Source organism: Patella vulgata, chromosome 2, assembly GCF_932274485.2.
Source record: "Patella vulgata chromosome 2, xgPatVulg1.2, whole genome shotgun sequence".
In the NCBI taxonomy this organism is placed as follows: Eukaryota; Metazoa; Mollusca; class Gastropoda; family Patellidae; genus Patella; species Patella vulgata.
The window spans coordinates 13,963,517-13,987,815 of NC_065880.2; the positions used below are offsets into that span (position 1 = coordinate 13,963,517).

Sequence of the window (24,299 nt, forward strand, 5' to 3'; positions counted from 1 at the left end):
GTCCGTAGATTTGTTTTTGTGTAAATTATGTGCGGTGCAATCCCCCTGCACTTACTATTACAGTGTTTGTTTAACACATTCATAATTTTCATTTGAACGACCGATGGTAAAGTTTAGGACCTGTTATATTATAACGGCAGTGGCCAATCTAGCCCCTTAATCGGTTACTGTTGGGGAAAGGATAAGTCTAAAACCAAACCTGCCTTTAATTCAATGATCACCGACACTCAATAAGCTTTTAGCAAACCATGACACTGCAATGCTTACGTAAATTTGAGAGAATATTCCTTTTTGTGTCACCATTAACGGACAACATAAATATAGCCGATTTCATTGACATTGTGCCCATTACAGGACTGACGTTCTTGGACATGAAATGAAATGGGGTTTAACGTCCTACTCATGTTTTGCTCCAAACTGGGCTAATGAAGACGGGTTCTGGGACATAATTTACTTGGGAAAAGGACTACACATGGTGCTGTATACTATTATGTTATTTAATTCTTCAATGGACACGGATTACCGTCAGTAAGGTTTCATTTGCTAAACACCAGTTTTTTCCCTGCTATTTAAACTTTTATTCAAAACTTATTCATATTTATCATACAAGATTTCACTCTGTTCAATTTATAAAAGCACTAGAGCTTAAAACATCATCCATTTTTCCACACTATTAATAAAAACATCACTATGTTTATATTTATTTGTTTAGTTTTTCTACTCAATCACAAACATTATCAGCTATCACCAAAGGAAGGTGAACTTCGATTTTGTTTCTTTAATGAATGTTCTCTTTTTTTCCTTAATATTTCTCTTTGTGCTTTTGCTATTCTGTAAAAGAAAGAAGAATCATATTAAACATCATCGATCAATCAATATAACTTACATAAAATTTTTAAGAGGGCAGAAATGGGGTTTAATGTGCACACCAACCAGGTCAGTTTGGAAGAAACCCCATGAGCCTGGCCCTTGTCACATACAAACCAGGGATTGACTTCTTATCAACATTATACACAGATATTTACTTTGTCTGTCATCACACTGTTATTCCTGCTAAAATAAAGCATTTTCTGATCATAAATTTGTTTGTGTATTGTATGGAAGGAACAGTCTAGATTAGAGTTTATTTTCAAACTTGCCTGAATTTTTCGGATAAGTGTAGTGCCGAAAGTTGCCCATTTTATGCACTGTAATTAGTGCCAAAATGTGAAAGCCACCCCACAAAATACTTGCCTGGCAATACCAACTTCATACTTCGAATTGCGATACTGTGAATACAGTGCTAATGTTTAGGAGAAAGGATTACCATGGTGGAATAAGTATTTGTATCATACCTTTTATTTTTTATCCTGATCTCTTCTTCTGTTGGTTCATAAGGTTTCTGACAACTGTTAAATATCATAGTACGAAGTTTATCTAGACAGTCAGCTTGATTTAACATTTGTTTACGAGATCTGTCTGATGTGATAATCAAAAATCCTTCTTTATTTATATTATTTTGTTCCTGAAAGAAAAAAAACACCCAAAAACATGATACATTTTTGTACTGTTATTTAGCTGTGTAACCCATAGTATAACAGCCTGGATGATCATATTTTCCCCTTGAACTGATCTAACTAAATAATTTCATGAGAGCCACCAAACAATAATTCGTAACATAATAAACTAATTTTAACATTAACGGACTGATATGGTATCACAACAACCGTGCCACTGAAATGATCTGATTTCCAGAAGTTGGAGACCAATACTTATTTAACATAAATATTTAATTGAGACTAAGCAAATCTTTTTCAGAACTTATGAACAGTCAACTTAAAGGCGCATTCTGTAAGAGCTAAATCTGCCTATTGCAGGTCTTTATTTTGGCTTCAAATGTTATATAAATGATTATTTAGACATTTATTCAGATGACAAGCCTATAATCAACTCTCTAGATCATCGCATGTCGGAGATTTAAGCTGATTAAAAGACAGTCGCCATTTAATAATTTAAACATAGCAAACCAAGGCTAAGTCTCAAATAACAAGTACTGTTGTTATGATAATAAACAATGTATGCCACCACCACATCTTGTCAAAACTTCAAACTGGGATAATTTCGCTCAGAATAAAGTAATTTGAATGAAATTTTCTATTTTTTTTTACTACTATAGCAAGAACAGCCAGCTCTTTATCTAAATCTTACATAATGCAACTTTTAGTATTTCTAACCATTTAGCTTGAATGATCATAATATTTATTTTGTAAATTAGCTGTCAAGCACGTTTCATTTTTTTTTATGTTACCTTTTGTACAAGTTTATCTCTGACCCATTGTGGTATCCATTCAGCACTTTCAACATGGAATCGAATTTCAACTTTTGTATTGACTAAAAATAACAAAAATTACAATTATATAAGTATTTAAAACTTAATTTTTAAAACTTTTGAAGTTTATTATGCTGCCAACATAATGGTTTCCATGATTAATATCAGTGTAATCAGATAAAAAGCAGTTCCCCCTCTCCCCTCGATTGAATGGATCAATCTTGCTGTGGATCAAACTAAAAGCTTTACCCAACACTCTGAGTGGCATTCACGCAACGCAGTCAGTCTGTTGTACAGGACATATTTAAGTTTAAGATTAACAAAAACACAGAAAAATACAAATTGGTGACGGACAACGTGACAGGTACCAGAGTAATTGTACCTGATAAAGACTGAAATTCTGACTGACATTGTCAGTGACATGTGCCATATATATATAGGCTTTAAAGTTTATCATAAACTTCATAAAATTAAACAGATAAAATGGGAAGCAGAACTATGTAAAAGTGTATAATTTTAAATAAATGTAAGATTTTTTCTCCAACTTATAGTACATTAGATAACCTTATATCACACAAATGTGGCTTCAAAATTAACTGAAAGTTTACAGAGAAATAATGTAGACTTTAACTGTCATACAATCGGGGCTATGTCCAACTTATATCAGGTCCCCCCACCCACCCCCGATTTGTATGTATTCACTGTGAATCTATTTATACACATTCACACAAATAAAATTACTTCTCACCTTTATTTACATGTTGACCACCTGGTCCACTGCTTCTTGAATATGATATAGTAAGTTGATCTAAAAAAATTATGAATTCTAAAATATTTAAAAAATATAACTTTCTCTTTCATCTAAATTCTAACATAAAAAACCCCATTAATTTATTGTAATCCCAATCCAAACGTGACGAGTCTTACAGAAAATTGATGCACATTTTCAAGATGTCTTCTCGTGCAGATATTTTTGTAATTTTGTAAGGAAGGACCCTTATCACTGAAGTGAGTTCATAATCAACTAATTATTGAGCATGCGCAGGATACTTCAAGGGTAGGCCTATAGCATTACATGTATATGGGGGCAATTTAAGAATCTGTTCACCAATTTTTCTAACCCACAAGCATTTATAGGCCTATACTAGAATTGGCATGTTGAGAGATAAATAAATGTCTTTGATGATATTCAACCATCTCAGCTTAGGCTACATCAACATACTTTACCTGTGGGTATATAGCCGGAGAATTCTTCATTATTTGCTGAACTGAATTTTGTTACATGCTGGAAATAAGAGAAATTTTTAGTAATGAAATATCTAGAACAATTATAATAAAATTAATCAATTAAATTATGACACGTCATTCCATGAACCAATGTATTGTTTGCCTTTAATAACTCAGATTTGTGCTTCATAATAGTAATACATTCACAGCTGGGGATCACGTGGCTAAGTGGGTAAGACGCTGGCTCACTAGCCTGGAGGTCGGGTGTTCGATCCCTGCATTGGCCGAGAAAGTTCATCCAGATTTTCCCGTCTACTTTGGCGCTGTCCAGCTAGTGCTGTTCTGTTTTGGTAGTTGTCTCTTAATTAGAGAGAGAAATGGGGTTTAACATTCACTCGACACAATTTAGGTCATTTCGGGACAATCGCATGGTTCAATTAATTTCAATAGGGGTCTTTAGCAGTGGGAGGAAATCGGAGGACCCGGAGAAAACCCATAGGATGAACAGGCGTCCCTAGTACCCTACTCCTTGTCACTTACAACTGAGGAATCAAAACCATGCCAGTTGCCAATGACAGGCCATATGATCACTCTAGATATATATCTGATATATTCATCATTTTGCCCTCTTCTTTTGATGAATTTTGCACTTTGTGTACGTTATTTCACTTGCATTTATTTTTACTAGCGTGGTTTCTTCAACTCTTCTAGTTCTTTACCTTTGACAAGCCAGAAAGAAAATCTGTATTACTTTTGGTATAGATGTTATCTACGTTATATTGACTCTTATATCCAAGAGCTAGCTGTTGAAATGTTTTTGTGTGGTTGTTACTAAAGATTTGTTTTGTTCCTGCTATGATTAAAGTTCTTGGCAGTCGAAACATTTTTCATTCCTTCAACTAACTTTCATGAGCTATTATAGTCTCTATCATCCAGAGCACGTGGCCATTCTAGTCAATTTATATATCTCTATGAGTCTACCCCTTGATATTTCAATGCTGAAAAAAATGAAAGGTTCCGTATCATGTACGTGGAACTTGTTTGTGGAAAAAAATGAGGCTATTACTAACTATTTTAGTTTAGTACCAACTAATATATTTTGATGAAGAAATCTGAAACATTTCTATTATTATTTTTTCAAAAAGAAAATGTAAAAAGTGGTTGTTCAATATGCTCGAGAGGTAGCCCGAAACTGAATTCAGACCATAATGGGCTGGTTGATGAAGACCAAATGACGTTCGGGGAGGGGTAGACTACTCTAAATACACGCACTATTTCACAATTTTTGTTTCCGGAATTCCATAAATAGCAAATTGTTGGGTAAGTAAGAGATAAAATTGGCAATCTATCTACCACATTATAAAAGTAAACAATAGTTGTTGCAACATCATGATTATAAGGGGCGAGGTCGTATAATTACAATAATATAATATAGATTATACCGTCCATGACGTGATTAATTGGTATCTGATGATCGTAGGCCGCTCAGAATTTGTCAATTTTTGATTTGCGTAACATTCAACAAGTTAATTCTGACTGAAACTAAGCTGACTACAACTGTAAGTACGCTGACGCATAACCGAATGTTTGTGAAAGGAACTACTCAGCCAAGTAGTAGTAGTAGACAGAAGTAACGAGATAAGACGTTATAGTAAGCAATTATATTATGTTATACGAAGGCCTATTCAAAGTCAAGTTAAAGATTAAAGAAGACACAAAACATTGACTTTGACGGCTTTGTACTTTGTTACAGGGAAGTAAGCAAAAAAAAAAAAAAACGATAGGCATAATAAAACTGCATTATTTTCACCGATTTGTTCACCATATATCTATGTAGGTAAATCGTTCACAAGAACACTTACGGTACCGGTAAGTGTGAAATAAACTAAAATTCATCCATTATAACAGTGAGTACGCTTGTACAGGAATTTGAGTAATTATCTAATCTAGCGATCCGATGGATTTATTAGAGTCTTAGTGGTCAGATGAGCTTTTTTATTTTACCATATCAAAATCAGAAAACTTACTTTTGATATACATTTCAGGAGACTTACAGTAATTATCGGGTGGTACTTTTTACCGCCGACCACCGCCGACCAATACTTTTACCGTCGTGAAATTACCGCCGACCAAATACTTTTTACCGCCGACCGCATTGTAATGACTTTCGATCGTAATATAATTACCGCCGACCAACTACTTGTTACCGCCGACTAAAGGCTTAATGATTCCTTTTTACCACCGACTAAATAAAATTAATTAAATTATTAGTGACAAATAAATAGATTTGGTTAAATACACAGAGTTTGATAAAAATATAGATTTTATTATATATAAATATGGTCGACAACCCTAACCCTAACCCTCGCACTAATAAAAGATAGGCCTAAAATGTTATTTATTTATAACCAGTAGCTGAAACAATCTTGATATATTTGCCCTTCAATATCTAAATTTTAGTTTTGTCCTTCCATATTCTTTGAAATATATATGAATGTTTTCCGACAGTTGTACGTGATTACACCTCAAATAAAAAATAACATTCTTGTTGTATTCTTTTTTATAAAAAAACAAAAAACAACCGTAAAATAGTCGGCGGTAACAAGGAATCATTAAGCATTTGGTCGGCGGTAACAAGTATTTGGTCAGCGGTAATTATATTACGGTCGAAAGTCATTACAATGCGGTCGGCGGTAAAAAGTATTTGGTCGGCGGTAATTACACGACGGTCGGCGGTAATTACACGACGGTCGGCGGTAAGAAACATTTGATCGGCGGTAGTCGGCGGTAAAAAGTACCACCGGTAATTATCTAGCTTACTGATCATATGGATTCTTCAGATGTCAGAATAGCCTTTTTAATTTCAATTATCAAAAAACTTACTTCTGATATGTTTTAGGAGACAGTAATTATGTAGCTTAATCAGATAATCATTCTTATTTTACCCCCAGTCAGAAAACTTACTTTTGGCATGTTTAGGAGACTTACAGTAATTATTTACTTTAGTGATCCGGATGGATTCTTGAGATGACAGCTTTTTTTATTTTTTTTTTTTATTTTATTTATTTACTTACTACTTACTTACTTACTTACTTACTTACTTACTACAATATCAGAAAACTTCTTACTTTTGATATGTTTTAGGAGACGTCTTTTAATCACTGAACAATAAAAAAACAACCTAATCAATAAATTATGAGTTATCCACCATATGGAGGCCCACCTGGTGGTTATCCACAACAACCAGGAGGATTTTCACAACCTGGCTATCCAGGTGGTGTATCCATGCCAACACCAGAGTCAGCCTCTTCAGCAGCTTATGGAGGAAATCCAGGTGGAATGCCCTACCCATCACAACCAGGAGGTGGTATTGGGTTTGATGTAAGTTACTAAACATATATTGGTCAAGTTGTGATAAGACGCTTAAAAGAGCTAAACGAGTCGAAAAAAGTATTGAATTGGGTATTTGCCCAAATTTCTATGTGGACGTATTATTTTGTCACTGCTGTAGTCTGTTGTATCACCAATTGGCCTGTTAATGCGTTGCATGAACTCATTTTTCCGGAAACCTTCTGTTTAGGAGTAACACCCCATTTGGATCATGAGGGTCTAGAATTGATATAGGACAAATGATAGGGATAATAGGGTCTAAAATTGATATAGGATAAAGAAAAAAGTACCTATCTCAGCGTATTAATTTAATCTTGAAAACTCCACATAGGCATTGGTTTACTCGATGTAGACCTGCCTTGTATATTAATACAGAATATAGGTCATACTAGCACTGTATAATAATAAACAAAAATAGTGTGTTACATGTATATATATGACTTATTAAAGATGCTTTATGTAAGATTTAGATAAAGGCTGACAGTTCTTGCTATGATAGTTGAAAAATAGATAATGAAATGGGTATATGTCGAAAATTTCAATCAAATTACTTCATTTTGCGCTAGATTAGGGCAGTTTGGTGAATAGCAGAGTCAGGATTGTCATTGCTATCATTTTTACGATAGTAAACAGTCTTGATTTTCCATTTTTTAATTAAATCATTAACTGTCAATCATTTTTAAAACAAATGAAAATCAGAATCTGAAGACCTAGAGAGTTGATTATGATCATAATAAATGTCTTACTAATAATTAATATAACATTTAAGACCTAAAGAAAGCTCTCTAATAGACAGATTCAGCTCTTCTTCAATAATGCGTCTTTAATTGTCAGTGAACCCAATAAAGTAAATCTCAACAAAAATATAGCTTTCTTCTATACATCCAGGGGGGGGGGGGGGGGATGGCCAAATGGTTAGCACGCGCGCTCTGTATCATACAGACTGTCATTGGGCAAACTGATGGGGTTTCGATTACCCAGTTGTACGTGACAAGGAGTAGGGTCACATTTCCAACCTCGTGGGTTTTCTCCGGGCCTCCGGTTTCCTCCCACTGCTAAAGACCCCAATGTTGAAATAAAATTGGACCATGTGTTAGTCCTGAAATGACCTAGTTTGTGTCAAGTGGACGTTACACCTGTACAGCCAGTCTTGATTATGATTGGGCTATATTTTCATTGTCATATAAATAAACTATAAACATCATGGAGATTTTCTCTCTTTCATACTATAAATATATTAATCCATATTTCATGTTTTTGTTTATTTATAGATGGGGGGTCCTGGAGGATATGGTTCAGCACCAGGAGGATACCCACAACCCCCTGGAGTAGCCATGCCTGCAGCTCCAGGAGGTGGTCAAGCTACCTATAATGCAGTAAGTATACATTAATCCTTAATGACATTCAAATATGTTTTTTACTAACTCAAATCTAAGTAATCCGTGGTATATGTGACTTATGTTTATAGTATAAACTTTATACTACATGATGTCTTACTCAGTATTTCACGCATTTACATGTAGTTTATTTCCACGGTTGTATCATCTACAATAACACAATGAATAACTGGGCGAACAGCAACACTCCCTTAAAAGAGTAGCAGAGGCTGAACAGGCCGGTAGATCTCTGCTGGCATCATCATGTTTTTTTAAAACAGATGATTATTAAAATTAACAGAATCAAACAATTAGAGTAATCAAGGTGGTTACAATTTTAGACTAGATTATAAATACTTGAATGCATTATAAAAAAATGTATTAATTATATGAAGAATGATAACAAATAAAATGTGATATGAAAATAAAAATTAAAGATTTTCTTAAATTTAGTCTTAATTAAAATAGGAAAAGTTCCAAGTGTTGTAAATCAGCAAGAATAAGGTTCTTGTTTTCCAAATATGTAGTCTACTGTTCCCAGAGTATTAAAACTATAAATTTCATGATTAGATACTGTACCTAATACAAAAATAATACCACCTTTATAAATCTGGTTCTTATTAATTTTCAAGGGTGCAAACATCTTGTGCAAGCTTAATAACTTCCACAAACCAATGTTGCAATATGGAGTTTTCTCCCTTGGATTTCGTGGTCATGTCCATCAAGATCGTCAGTAATCATTTATTGCCACTTCCATCATTAAATACTGCACCAATTACAAAATAAATAGCACCATTTATAATTTTCTTGTTATTATGAAGTTATTTTAAAATTGTTAAGTTAAACTCTTGAGTTTCCTTTAACGAACAAATAAACAAGCCAACTTTCACTTTTATATATAGATCAATCTATAACTTTATTCTACAATGGTAGTTTAAAAGCATATTAATGTGTGAGTAAAAAAAACCAAACTTACAGTAGTGTTGCATTGACATTATTATCTAAACCTTGTGGTTTTAGAATCCATTGACATTATATAGTATGGAAACCTTGATGTTTTAGAATCCTTAAGATGCATCTGAAATATGAAATAAAACTATAAGTAATAGTCACAGGATAAAATCTGTTGGTAAAATGTGTATATACTCTTTGTAATATCAAAAAATATTGACATACAGTAGTCATATAGTATATGGAGAGAGAGAGAAGTGGGTTTAACGTTGACTCCACATACATAAAATTAGGTCATTTTGGTAGATGTCTTTAGCTGTGGGAGAAAACCGGACAACTCCGTGAAAACCCACAAGATTGGACAGGCGATACTACTCCTTGTCACACACAACCGTGGAATCGAAACCACGCCAGTTGACTCATTCAATCATCCCCCCCCCCCATATGGTATACTGTATATAAATATACACAGGTATATATAATATTGAGCTTTAATAGTGATTGGCATATCTTTCTTTTAGGGATTTGGTGGTGCTCCTGGATATCCCTCAGGAGGAGGCTTTCCTTCAGGTGGTTACCCACAGCAACCAGGTGGTGGTGCACCAGGTTATCCCCAACAACCAGCAGGTGGAGCTCCAGGTTATCCCCAGCAGCCTGCCGGTGGAGCACCAGGATACAACCAGCCACCCGCTGGATATGGACAACCCCCTCCAGGTGGTGCTCCAGGTTATGGACAACAAGGAGCTCCTGCACAAGGATATGGACAACCAGGAGCACCAGGATATGGACAGCCTGGTGGACAGAGTTATGGACAACCCGGTGGACAGAGTTATGGACAGCCTGGTGGACAAAGCTATGGTGGTCAACCAGGTGCACCTGGAGGTTTACCTGGGCAACAACCTGGTTATTCTTCAGTGCCTGCCAGTCAACCGGGTTATGGAACACCTAATGCTACTTCTTATACCATTAAGGTAGGTTTACTGGTAGTCCAAGTTATTCAATAAGCAATTCTGCATCAGATTTTAACAAATTGTGTTCTGTTCACAAGCTTTCTTAACATTAGTGTAAATAGTTTAGATAGAAGACTTTATATTTTATTTTTTAGGATGAAGGCACACTAAGGCCACAGCCAAATTTTAATGCAGAAACAGACTGTCAAGTACTGAGAAAAGCCATGAAGGGTTTTGGTAAGAAAAATGATTTCTATCGAAAGTTTTTGAAATACACATTGAATAGTTTTGTTTTTTTATATAAAGTGTTGGATAGCTGTATACATGGAAAAAATATTCAATTACAATTTGTACATTTGATTTAATTAATGATCACTTCTAAGTTCTAGGTTGCTTAAAGATGTCTTCTGTAAGAGCTAAATCTGTCCATCACAAGTCTTTAGTTTGGCTTCAATGTTATATAAACTATTATTTAGATATTTATTCTCATGACAAGCCCATAATCAACTCTCTAGATTATCAGATGGCAGAGATTTAAATGGATTAGAACAGCCGCAGGATTTAAAAATTTAACAATAAAATGGAAAATCAAGACTTAGTCTTGTTTATTCACTACAGTTGCTACAATGAAAGCAATTGTACACTACCTAATAACTTTGCTCAAAATAAAGTAACTTGAATGAAATTTTCAATATATTCATTTTCCATTATCTATTTTTAAACTATTATAGCAAGAATGGCCATCTCTTCATCTCAATCTTACATAATGCATCTTTAAGCGATTCATGGAACTTGTCTTGATCAAGTTTCTCTATTGTATACAGATATATATATTTTATACTATAGGAACTGATGAAAAAGCTATAATTGATGTATTGGGTTATAGAAGTTGTGATCAGAGACAGAATATTAAGCTGATGTATAAGACATGTTTTGGAAGAGTAAGTTTCTTTCTGTTGTTTCATTGGTGTTATTTTATAATAAAATTTGAATGTAATTTGTAAGATTTATATTTGTTTTCATATATCTTAGATACTGAAATATTTTAAAATCATGCATTTTTCATATTTAAAAGATATATTTTCTCAACAATCAATATCCTAAATATTTCACAGTTCATTGGAAATATTGATCATATTGTATTTACCAGATGAAATATATTTGTTACCAAGTATATAACTTAAAGTGAAACTTATTTGACAATGTAGAAATTTTAAGGTAATTGCCTTTATGTACTACACTGAATGAACAAGCGCAGGGTGTTAACTAGTCAAACTAGAAGTTGACACTCTGTACTGATTTGAATCTCTAATTGGCTTTGTCCTGGTTATTATAAATACTTTCAAAAAATAAGTTTTAGGGTTGAACAGATGACTCAATTATGCTCTAAATATTCCATGGTATGTCTTATTTCTAATTAAAATACAGATTTGGCGTACCATTATTTCAAATAATCGTACGGGCAACTTGCCAATTGTACATTATTTATACTAGTAAAATATTGGACTCGCGTGACGTATTTCACTGTAAAAGCATGTGCAGAGTATCTGTATTTTAAGTTGTTTAATGGTCTCGAGCTTAAGACATTGCTTAGTAATATATTGTAAAAACACTTGGTCCTACGTCCCTTTTGTTGTCACAATATATTACTTAAATGTCTCGCTTTCGACCATTAAACAATACTTAGTACCCTAGAACTGATTGGGAGCAATAGAATTGGATTTGTTTACTTTCTGGTAATCCCTTAAATGTCCACTGAACTAAACTAACCAAATTGGAATGTTAAACTAATTTTTTTCATTTCTTTTCAGGATTTAATGAATGATTTGAGAAGTGAGTTAAGTAGTAGATTTGAAAATGTAATGATTGCCTTATTATTCAAAAAAGATGAATATGATGCTTATGAATTACGAAGAGCTATGAGGGTAAGTTTGTAGTATATATCAGTAACTATTATATAATTCAAACAATTTCTATTGTTTTGTTTATAAATGATATTCTTATGTTTGTGACAGGAAGTAGGGTCGGCAGTCCAACCTCGTGGGTTTTCTCCGGGTCCTCGACTCTTCAATAATCGAAAAAAAATTGTTAAAACCCCATTTCTCCTCTTTGGGGTGGGGTTGGATGGCCGAATTGTTAGCGTGTGCGCGTTTTATCATAAGGTCTGTCATTGAGTCAACTTGCGTGGTGTCGATTCCCCAGTTGTACGTGACAGAGTAGGGTTGCATGTCCAACCTTGTGGGTTTTCTCCCGGTCCTCCGGTTTCCTCCCACACACAAGCAAATTATTGAAATAAAATAGACCCATATGCTAGTCCTGAAGTGACCTAATTTGTATCTAGTGTACGTTAAACCCCATTTCTCTCTTTTTCCCTCTCTTCACCTTAGATGAAATATCTTTTTCTGTGAACCGTTTCAAATAAATCAGTGTCTTTTTTTCATATAGGGTGCTGGTACAGATGAAAGTGCTCTTATTGAAATTATGTGTACACGTACCAATGCTGATATACATGCTATTAATGCTGCTTATAAACTCAGTAAGTATTGTACAACATCATCATTTTTAACTGAAGTTTATAACTTTCTAGTTACATATACAGTGCTTAGGAGAAGTTTGCCTTTATTGTCTTCATTGAAATCAACTCTCAAAGGTTTAATTAGATTACTAACCTCTTCATTTACAACATTCCAAAAATTCACAAGATTGTATTTATGATATTCCAATTTCACAACATTTCATTTATTATATTCCAATTTTCACTTTGTTTAATTTTTTTGTGTTTTTCAGTGCATGGACGTAAACTTGAGGACGATATCATCAGTGAAACATCTGGTCATTTTAAAAAACTTTTAGTTTCTATGTCAGTTGTAAGTAAAGTAACTCGAAATACTGTAAAATACTGTTAATGCATAAAACTAATATATTGGGATAGGGGTCTGACATAAGCATTTTGCCTGTTCTCCGATCTCCCATTCATTTATAGTAAATAAAATATATAACTAATTTTTTAATTAAATATATTTAATAATTATATTATTTGAGTTAAAGATATGATATGTTAAAGGGGCATTATGGGAGATTAGATAGAGAGTTGATGGTTCGCTCTATAATAGTTAAAGATTAGTTAACGTAAATAGAATATGCCAAAAACTTGCTCCACTCTGAACCGAGATATTAGCTTTTGGATTTTAGGCTAGCCTCGATCATCACTACTAAAGTCAGTACATAAAAAACAAAGTCTCGATTATCCATTTTTATGTTTAATTATCCTTCACAAAATGTATTCCAGTCTGCTAAATATCGCAGGCTAGCGATGGCATCGAGAGTTAATTATAGTCTGGATAAGTTGATTAATGTCTAATCAAAAATTTAGATAACATTTCAGGCCTGCAATAGGCAGATTTAGCTCTTGCATAATATACTTTTAATTGTAAGATGTTTATATGTTTTTTGTAGGGCGGTAGAATGGAGAATCAAACTGTAGATCAGAATAAAGCTAATGCAGATGCACAGGTAACTATCTATCTTTTCTTTTATTACTCTTTAGTTATTAATCTAGGGTGCAATTTCCATTAGCATCATTTATTATGTTCGATAACAGATGTATTTCGTTCCATCACCAAATAAGCTACATGATATTTCCATATGAATCGAACATTTGAATTGTCGATTGACGTGTTACATCGTGGATAGACCAATTCTGGGATATTTTAAGAAGATTGGGTTGTTCAATGTAAGGATTAAGATTCTCAGATTGACTCAATGTACTGATATTTGACTTGATTGATGCCTGTCGGAATCTGGCTTTATATTCAACTGTTCAACAAACTTTCCAAAGAAATAGCTGTGGTAGTTCAAATTATAATCTGTTATCTCCACTTATTTTTTCGGTTACACTAATTTTGTTAAATTTCATTCCTTTTCTGTTCTAATAAATAATAATCAGAATTGTTTAATATTTAGATTTTTTAGGGCTTTATTATTTGGTATATGTGAGACGATATCACGTTTACTGGCTGTTTATAGGTTCATTGAAGCGCCTGCCTAACAATGAAGATGCTTCACCTCAAATTGACATTTGAGGGTGAACATTCACAGGAATAACTTCAATTTTTATTAGGGGGATCACTGTGGCTAAGTGAGTAAGACGCTGGCTCACTAGCCTGGAGGTTGGGTGTTCCATTCCTGCATTGGCTGAGAAAATTCATTGGGATTTTCCGGCGTAGTTCCCCCCTTGTCAGTCATGCAGGACGGAGGCCCTGACAAGGACAGCTGTCTAGTTGTTCAGATGGGAAGAAAAACCGAGGTACCGTGTACACATTGGCATGCACGTAAAAGATCTGTTGACAGTTGGAATTCGATATAAGAGTAGGCTGTAGTGCTGCTGGCCGGGCAAAATTTCCCTCATAGCACACTTTATGGTGGATTCCCGTCTTCATTAGCCCAGTTCAGAGCAGAACAGTAGGACGTTAAACCCCATTTCATTTCATTTCAAATTTGATTAGATCCAATTTTTGGGCTATGGTGGGACATCCTAACTATGTTTTAATTAATATATTTGTAGAAATTATATCAAGCTGGTGCTAAGAGATGGGGAACAGATGAGAATACATTCAATATGGTGTTGGCATCACAGAGTTATCCACAATTACGTGCAGTATTTGATGCCTATTCTAGAATAGCTAACAATGACATAGAGAGAGCTATTAGTAGCGAGATGTCTGGTGATCTTGCTAGAGGAATGTCAACCATCAGTAAGTTATTTACTTTCATGTTAACGAACATTGGTAAAGGCTAAAGCGGGTGGGGGTTCTCAGTCTTATTTATGTTTGATTTAGAAATTGAGTGGACACTTCTGCCAAAATAAAACATCAACTTCTGATTGAAAAAACCCAAATTATAATGGAAAAAAGTTGTTAAAACATACTAATATTTTATTTATTTTGTGTACACCATGCTGACAAAGTGGTATAGACACATGGATTCACGATACCCTACCATAAATAACCCCCCCCCCCCCTTGAAATATGAATTTAATTTCCAAAGGTTGCATGCCTTATCTTGTCTGCGATATCACTTTTGTGGAAGCAGACATTAAATAAAGCTATTTCACACACATGTGCCGTATCACAAATGACCGAAAATTGTGAAGTGGAAGACCTGTACAGAACCCTTGTACTAAACAGACCGTATATTTAAAATTATACTAATAAGTTAAAATACAGGAATAGTAATACATAAAAAAATATTGTGGAAATTTTTTTTAAATATTATATCCCTTATCCTTTCAAGTTATAGCATATCCGTTAATCAATTAAATTGGATTTAGTTGTACATATCTAGTAAAATATGGATTATTGTTTTATTATGCTATGCTACATTCTAACATACAACCAAAGCAAAGTGATTACATGTTTTTCTCAAATTGTTTCGGCATGTAGAGGATACATACTTGATTGAACTTTCAGGAAATGAATTCTCTCAATCCCCCAAAAGGGTTAGCATGTGGGCGATCAATCATAAGGCTTGTCATTGAGTCAACTGGCGTGGTTTCGAATCCCCGGTTATACGTGACAAGGAGTATGGTCCACTGTCCAACCTTGTGGGTTTTCTCCGGGTTTTCCGGTATCCTCCCACTGCTAAAGACCCCTACGCGCAAGCGAATTATTGAAATAAAATTAAACCATATATTAGTCCCGAAATGACCAAGTTTGTGTCGAATGGACAATTGGACATTAAATCCCATCTCTCTCTCTCTCTCTCTCCAAAGGTGTCAGTAATCACAAGTTGGAGAATTCTGTAAAGATGGCATGTGTTAAATGAATATGATAATATCTTGACAAATCACTGTAGGTGAAATGTCTAATTATATCACGATTCTGCTCACACCACATCTGTTTTTGGTACTTGACTCAATTCTAGTTCACTTGATTGCAATTCCATCAGATTAGATTGTTCTAGGTGAACTCTTATCATGTAATCATGTATATAATAGTGGTAATCTCCCTTGCACTGTAATTAAATGGTGGGGGGTGGTTGGCCGAATGGTTAGCATGTGTGGGCTGTATCACAAGGTCTGTCTTTGAGTCAACAGGTGTGGTTTCGATTTCCTGGTTGTACGTGACAAGGAGTAGGGTCGCCTGTCCAATCTTGTGGGTTTTCTCTGGTTCTCTCTCTAATTAAATCATATTCCTGAAGCAATGGCCCAAGAAATCCCTCTCTGGCCATTGCTGGATTGACTACTGATACTTCTCGTTCAATCAAATCTATCCCAAGTACAGCAACATAACAGCCCTTCATTTAATCTGGGTCCAGGTCTTTGGACAGTGATATTAAAAACGGTGAAAGTATTGTTCGTCTCTAAACAGTATTGTTTACATTTAATAGCCTCGTTTGTCACGCAATTAGTTTTTCTGCAATGTTCTGCTATGCACTGGTTAATTGGGCATAATTAAATCATGAGTCATGACCTAACATTATGTAAACATATTTGGTCCAATTTGGAGCTCTGTTTTAAGTGTGATGCTTTTGTAACACAGTTAACTATTGGTTGTTAATCAGACCATTTGGAACTCAAATTTGCTTTCGTTAAAGCAGTGTTTAGTGGGATTAGGTATAATCAGACGAAACACTGCCAGGAGTGTGTAATTAAACTAGATGTATTTAGTTGATATATGTAAGATATGTAATGTAAAACTGTTTATTTACAGTACGTGTTGTAAGAAATAAATCTGGTTATTTTGCTGACCGTCTCTATCATTCTATGAAGGTTAGTAATTTTAGTGTTTTAATCTCTATCATTCTATGAAGGTTAGTAATTCTAGTATTATAATTACTGGGTATGCATAATTCAAAACATTCTATAGTAAGTTCCGACAAATGTTCATGAAGCAATGGTTACAGGGATGATCAGCTCATTAACTATTGCTACACTTAATTACTAAGTGGTGTTTCTATTTAATTATCATCCCAATTTGATGAAAATACCGATCCACATTTCGTTCCGTTTTTTACACTTTCAATAGCCTCCACTTCACGCAGATTTGACCGGTTGTAGTGGGAATGTGCATCAGGGCTCATACGATAGGGCTCATTTGACCATATGCCGTTAGTCATTCGATTAACCAATCAGAGTTAGTGTTTCAAGTGGTTATTTGGAAGGACAACTTTTGCTTTATGTTATATTTATAGTGCGGCTTTCATGAGTTAACGAATGAAGCGTGCTATAAATGACTTGTAACATTGACACCTGCTCAACATGCTTGTTGTTATTGCACAGAAAACCCACCCCACTTCTCTATATGATTTCTACTAAAACTAGTGTAAACCAGCAAAAGTGTGCAGTAACATTGAACAAATCTAGTTATTGCGCGGTTAAGCTCCACTCAATCTACTAGAAGGAAAACAATTTGCCTATTCAACGAAAAGAACAAAGGAAGATTTCCCATCAATGTTACAATTTGTTTTTACCACTGTTTATGTCTGCCACTAGTTCTGTGAGGCACACAGCAAAATTCAAAACTCAACAGACCATTTGATTGGCTAATCCTTCACATCACCACAACGTGGGTTATTTAACAACTCTACCAGATACATAAAACAAACTTTTGAACTAGAAAAAAAAAAAAAACGAAATGAAATAGGATTTGTCTTTTAATCAGATTCTTCTCGGTGTCCATTTCTTTTATCAATTTTGCTTAGCGTAAAAAAAAATTTCTGTTTCACATCAAACCAATGAAAATAATGGCTTATTATTGTTATCAAATGTGGCAGTGATTAAGGAGATGATAATGCCTGTTACCATTGCTTTACGAATATTGGTTGTATTTTGTGTCAACGTATTTTCAATACCTAGTCATTTGTTGTTAATAGATTACTATAGTGAACTGAACGCAATTTTATATTTTATAGGGAGCAGGAACTGATGATAGAACATTAATCCGTATTGTAGTAACTCGCTGTGAGGTGGATATGAAGCAAATTAAAGAGGAATTCCAAAGACGTTATGGAAAGACATTAGAGTCATTTATTAGGGTAAGTAAGAAGTCTGTTTATTTCTTGGTTGAACAGAGTTGAAGAGAGGTTTATAGTGAACTTGAATAAATTGATTTCTGTAGTGATCTTGAATAGATTGAGTTCTATAGTGATCTTGAATAGATGGAGTTCTATAGTGATCTTGAATAGATTGAGTTCTATAGTGGTCTTGAGTCAACTGAGATCTACAATAATCTGGAATCAACAGATTTCTATAGTGATCTGGATTACACAATGGTTGTATAAGCTTTAGAAGTCTGGATTTTTTTTATGATACTGAATTATCACTGCAATCATTGGCAGATAATGTGCAAAGCATCCAATCTGCAAGTGTACTGCTATTGTAGCATACTTCGGTTCATGTTTTCCAAATTGTGTTGAGAATTGGCTAAATGTGCGAAGAATGAAATGCATGTAAACAAGTAAAATATAAATGATACGAAATGAAATTAGTAAAATAGAAAATAAATGAAATGAAATGAAATGGGGTTTAACGTCCCACTGTTCTGCTCCGAACTGGGCTAATGAAGTCTGGCATACGGCATACAGTGTGCTATGAGGGAAATTTTGCCTGGACAGTGGCACTACGGCCTACTCTTTTATCGAATTCCAACTGTCTAGGAATCTTTTACGTGCAAGCCAATGTGTACATGGGACCTCGGTTTTTTGGCCCATCCGAATGACTAGAAAGCTGTCATTGTCAGATCCTCTATCCTGCATCACTGACAAGAGGGAATCATGCTGGAAAATCCAGATGAACTTTCTCAGCCAATGCAGAAATAGAAAATAATTCTTTTACTTATAGTGATAGTGATATTACTACATGATTATAATACATTGTTTTTTGTTATTTGTATTTTTAGGATGATGTGTCTGGGGATTATAGAAAAATTCTAATGGCATTAGTTGGTGGTATTCCTTAAACATAATAATATATGTATAATCTTATCTGCTTTCTTTATATTATTGTTATTACTTACATTATATTTAAGCAAAGCATCTCAGTGATTTATAAGTTGTATGTACATGTAGTTTAAATTACAGTTAGTTAGCAAATTACATTAATATTAAGACTACTCAGACACCAATACGGCTTGCAGATTAAAACATACAACAGAAATATGTTAAATTTTACTTAATTTATAGTCTTATAGATCAAATAAAATATGCCAAATTATAATATTGCAACCTGTGTTATATAATGTATATACACAGGTTCTTAGGGCTTACATATATTTGCAACATTTCTATTTTTGAGACCAATGACCTAAAAGCATAATTTCCTTTGTGTACTATATTATAGAAGGTGAACTTTAATTAAACCTGTAATCAGAGATCAAAATTAGATCCATTATTGTACGACCAATCTCTGTAACTAATGAATAACAGCAGAAAGTCTATTAAATCATATAAAAAAGTTAAAATAATGATTCTGTTTTGATGAGAATTCTGGCAAGAAATAATTATTATTAACAATTGATGTATTTTTTTGGTAGAAAATGGTTAAATCAAAAAGATAATTTTGGAACACAAGTTTTTAGTGGAGATTTTCAGATTCTTTTTTTCAGAAATTCTTTCTGTAGAGATCGTTGAATTAAAGTAGTCGAGAGATGATATACGTTAATGATAAAGGATATTAAGGCATTTTTGTGCTATGTATGGTAATAGATTCCATAGATGAATAGTATAATTAATTAAAGGAAAAGAACCTTTTATCATATAATGCTTATAGGCTTAATATAAGTTATCAGGCAATCTTGCTATGTATTAATATCTATGCATAAAATTTATGATTTAACTACTTGTTTCTATTATATTGTTAGTATTATGGTGTTTTGTGATTAATATTTCAATATGGAATCTAAACAGTTTTTAGTCTCAGAATGATATAGTATTATATTAGGTTTCAAAACTGTATTAGTAATTTATATCTTTTATATGAAGCACCTAGTTTTTGTTTTCAGTTCTGCAAATTTTAAAGTCAAAGATAGCTGGCTGTAGTCAGTATTTTTTTGTTTGATTTTCATAGTCATGTTGTAATCTGTGTATACCTAATGTTTTTCGCTTGAACAAAATTAACCAAATGATAAACTCACCAAATTCTCTATTCTGTTGTATGTGGAATTTACCTAATAGATCTGTGAGATGAATTCATTACACTGACATACAAACGTGAAAGCTGAACAGGTGCTCTTTTGATTAAATAGTGTATCGTCAAATGTTGCAGAGTAATAAATTCAGTAATTATATAACCATAAATTGTACAATGTGTTGGTATCAAAAATATCGGATTTGGTGTATAGACAAGTGCTATATTTGTTTAAATAAAATAATATATATATGGAGAATTTATATTACTAAACTCTCCTTAATTTTTTTGTGCAGTTTACTGTAATGTTAACTTTTTATTAATAATGTTGTACTGAACTATACTGTAATGTTAACTTTTGGTCCGTAGATATAGTCTTTGTTCCAGGAATTCATGATATTTACATGATGTTTGTTTGACCTTTAAGTATAAACCTTTTTATCCTGATAGCCCATATTCTGTGTATTTGTAATGTTTTTGATTAAATTATGAAATTTGAATAATGATATTGATTATTGTTATGAAAGATCACATAGTTGAATTACACTTAATATATTTATGTATACCATATTATTTTATTAAATTACATCTCCATTTTTAAATTGTTACTTTATACTTTTCTACATAAATTATATCAATTACCATATATCATACCTGGGGCTCTTGACTGGCTGGCATTGAAAGCGTTTCAGTTACTAAGCTGACAGCCAATTTACATACCAATAATTACATATTTTCAGAAACGCAATATTTGTAGTTTTATGTGTAAACATACATAAAATTTAGTTTATTTACATAGAGATAATGCTAAAAAATATAGTCATTTCCTCAAAACAAATTGGATGGCTGGTAGCATTTTGAAGAGAGATCTTTGTTAATAACTATGCTATATATGTAACATAAGATCTATAAAAATAGACATTGCTCCATTAGGGTAATGTACATTGATAGTCAAATAATATGATAATATCATAATGTACATTTATGAATGTGCTTACTCCATCCATATTGCATGCTCTAAGCACATGGAAGATGATAGCTAATAGTGATAATAAGTAACAAACACATCAACCTGATTAAAATACAGATCTATATTTCGTTTCATTTTTTTATACTTTCGATGGCCTACACTACATGAAGATCTGACAAGTCGTACTGAAAGGTCGTGTCAGGGGTTGTACGAGAGGCTTTTGACCCTATGACATCAGACATTGATTAATCAATCAGCGTTGACGTTTCTAGTGGTTTACCCACAGTTCCGTGCATGGCTCACCAAGAAGTCGCCGTAACAGAGCGTTTCATTGGCTAATCCCTCACTTCAACCAAAATGCGGGTAATAAAACAGCTCTTCTTGATCCTAGTGTAGTAAAGACAAGTAAAACAAAAATTTGAACTATAAAAAAATGAAACAAAATAGGATCTGTTTTAATTAGATTGTAAACACATGAGTTTGGATTTAACACAGCTAATGGTTGTCAACTCTGTATCTCAAATGGTGGGTTATTCAACACTCAAGGTCCGCACACACTGAATGACTATTGAGTTCAGGCAAGAATAAGAAAAAATTACCCCTGTAGATAAAGCCAGTGCTGAGATAGTCAACATTTTAAGCTGAGAACAAAATTAAAATTAATACACGAATTGACTTCCACTTAATCATTAAAAACAAAAATGTATAGATCTTGCTTCCAAGCAAGGAGAATAACACTCCAGAAGACCCAATTCAACACTTAATGTTATTGAGATCTTTGAAAGATTTGTTAGGAACCTAGCAGTCTAAATTTAATGAAAGATTTGTTAGAAACCTAGCAGTCTAAATTTAATGAAAGGTCTGCTTTCTAACTACCTTTATCATGACAATTTCAAAATTATATCTTAATATAAACATTGATTGCTTTACAATGTATGAATTTAATATATGTATATTGTTTATGTTAAACATATCTATCATTTTGCTCACAATATATATACAATAATCTACATAATATATCTATTTTAATTGTCTATTTTCTTACTACATCATATAATTTCTAGGTAGGTTTTTTTTATATTAAAATATTCTTTTTCAAATCAAAAACAATTCCTGTAATTGTGTCTATTAGAATTCATGGTATCATGTCATTTGGAATAATATTTTCCATTTTTGTGGTAATGTTCGATTTGTAATTTGAATTTTAAGTCAAGAAGGTATGTGAAAGTTATGCTGCTGTTCTTGAAGGCTGTTGTATTAATACAGAGCTTAGGACTCTTTTGAGAAATTCTTCAGTATTCCATATTAAATCTAGTTACTGCTGGCATTATTATTAAGTAAAGGACAACAAGGCACACTAAAAGTTAAATATAGACTAAAGGGCCACAACTAATCAGAAGTACCAAACCATATTCAAATCAATCAATTCTGACCATTTGAAGTTTACATTCATTTCCTTTGATTTCACATGGCCATCTCTTTGCACTGAGGTGATGAAAATGGTAATAATTGTTCTTTGGGTATTCGTATATACTTGATCAGATTATAAATGTCAGTTTTTACAGTAAAATAGTATAGTATATAATTTTAACTAGCTGCCTTGTTTTCTCTTGAACTCTTCCATTGATTTCTGACCTCATCTATAAAACACCATCTTTCAACTTTGAAGCAGAGTTTTGTATTAAGATACAAATGAACTTAACACTCAATTATACCCATATACATGTATATATATATGTATCATATATGGTATCAATGTAATACAATAGTCACAAACTATACAATTATTTGTTGTATCAATGTAATTCAATAGTTATGAACTATACACTAATGATCTTTTTCAAAATGAAAGTTAAACATACATTATGCAAGAGGTAAATCTGCCTGTTGAAGGTCTTTCTTTAGGCATGAAATGTTATATAAACTATTTATTAGACATTTATTAACAAAACAAGACCAGAATCAACTCTCGATGGCATCGATACTCAAGATTTTAACTAGATTAAAGCCTCGAATATACCAGTGCCCTGGTTACCATTATGAACACATCTTGTCAAAACTACAAACAGTGACAACTTAGCTCAGGATGAAGTAATTTTAATGAAAATTTCAATATTTTCATTTTGCATTATCTATTTTTGAGCTATTATAAGAAGAATGGTCAGCTCTTTAACTAAATCTTACATAATGTATGTTTAAGTATTATTATACAAATCCGACGTAGTTGTTGTTAGTATGTACTTGATATGGATTTTAATATTAAAAGTTTGACAAGTTTCAAGTATTGATTCCACAAGCCTGTTCTTGTATAAGACACATCATTGAGTCCATGATTAAGTGCTCTTCTCCCCCCCCCCCCCATGAAATGCTTTTGACAAAGCAAACCCTTTTCAAGTGTAATGTTTTATCGATACTATTTGGACCAGGGTCATTGCTGGACGATTTCTTAGTTGGGGTTGCCATAAGGCTTTTCGGAAAACCCAGCTCTTTTGCCTTCAGTAATAAATGGGGTACATAAGTATTCATTTTTTGATATTTAAATATATTCATATATGTAATTGGTATTTACAAGGGAAGCAATTTATATCTACTGTGTATGATTATGTATTTTATTATAGACTGGATTGTTGATAATTAGTTAATATTAATAATTATTTCTTTCTATTTTAACTTCACTCAAATGATAAATATATAGCATGTTATAAGATGTTTTGTTCTTGATTAGTTTATACGCATTTATTGTCATCGCGTTGGGGGATTGGATCGCCGAATGGTTAGCACGTGCGTGCTGTATCATAAGGCCTGTCATTGAGTCAACTTGCGTGGTTTCGAATCCCCGGTTGTACATGACAAGGAGTATGGTCGACTGTCCAACCTCGTGGGGTCCGGTTTCCTCCCACTGCTTAAGATCCCCAACGCGCAAGCAAATTATTGAATAAAATTGAACCATGTGTTAGTCCCGAAATGACCTAGTTTGTGTTGAGTGGACGTTAAACCCCATCTC

The 24,299-nt window shown here is 33.4% G+C and overlaps 2 protein-coding genes across 5 annotated transcripts; one reads left to right on the top strand and one right to left on the bottom strand.

The window, feature by feature from the left end:
• Nucleotides 1-554: 554 nt before the first annotated feature.
• LOC126810407 (peptidyl-tRNA hydrolase ICT1, mitochondrial) lies at nt 555-4,474 on the bottom strand. Its single transcript, XM_050535443.2, has 6 exons — nt 4,255-4,474; nt 3,536-3,593; nt 3,057-3,116; nt 2,288-2,370; nt 1,335-1,504; nt 555-831 (listed from the first exon to the last, which is right to left on the bottom strand). The coding sequence occupies exons 1-6, from the start codon at nt 4,417-4,419 to the stop codon at nt 738-740; spliced, it is 630 nt and encodes a 209-aa protein (XP_050391400.1). The 5' UTR covers nt 4,420-4,474; the 3' UTR covers nt 555-737.
• A 282-nt stretch (nt 4,475-4,756) lies between these two features.
• LOC126810403 (annexin A4) lies at nt 4,757-24,002 on the top strand. 4 transcript variants are annotated; one of them, XM_050535439.2, is made up of 14 exons: nt 4,757-4,855; nt 6,680-6,916; nt 8,197-8,301; nt 9,774-10,223; nt 10,358-10,439; nt 11,049-11,143; nt 12,014-12,127; nt 12,648-12,738; nt 12,990-13,069; nt 13,659-13,715; nt 14,767-14,956; nt 16,913-16,971; nt 18,114-18,236; nt 19,100-24,002. In XM_050535439.2, exons 2-14 carry the CDS (start codon nt 6,731-6,733, stop codon nt 19,157-19,159), a joined length of 1,692 nt encoding a protein of 563 aa, XP_050391396.1. In that variant the 5' UTR covers nt 4,757-4,855; nt 6,680-6,730; the 3' UTR covers nt 19,160-24,002. The 4 variants fall into 4 exon arrangements, with proteins under 4 accessions (XP_050391396.1, XP_050391397.1, XP_050391394.1 ...); XM_050535440.2 differs by lacking the exon at nt 4,757-4,855 and adding an exon at nt 4,880-4,900; XM_050535437.2 differs by lacking the exon at nt 4,757-4,855 and adding an exon at nt 4,971-5,094.
• Nucleotides 24,003-24,299: the final 297 nt, after the last annotated feature.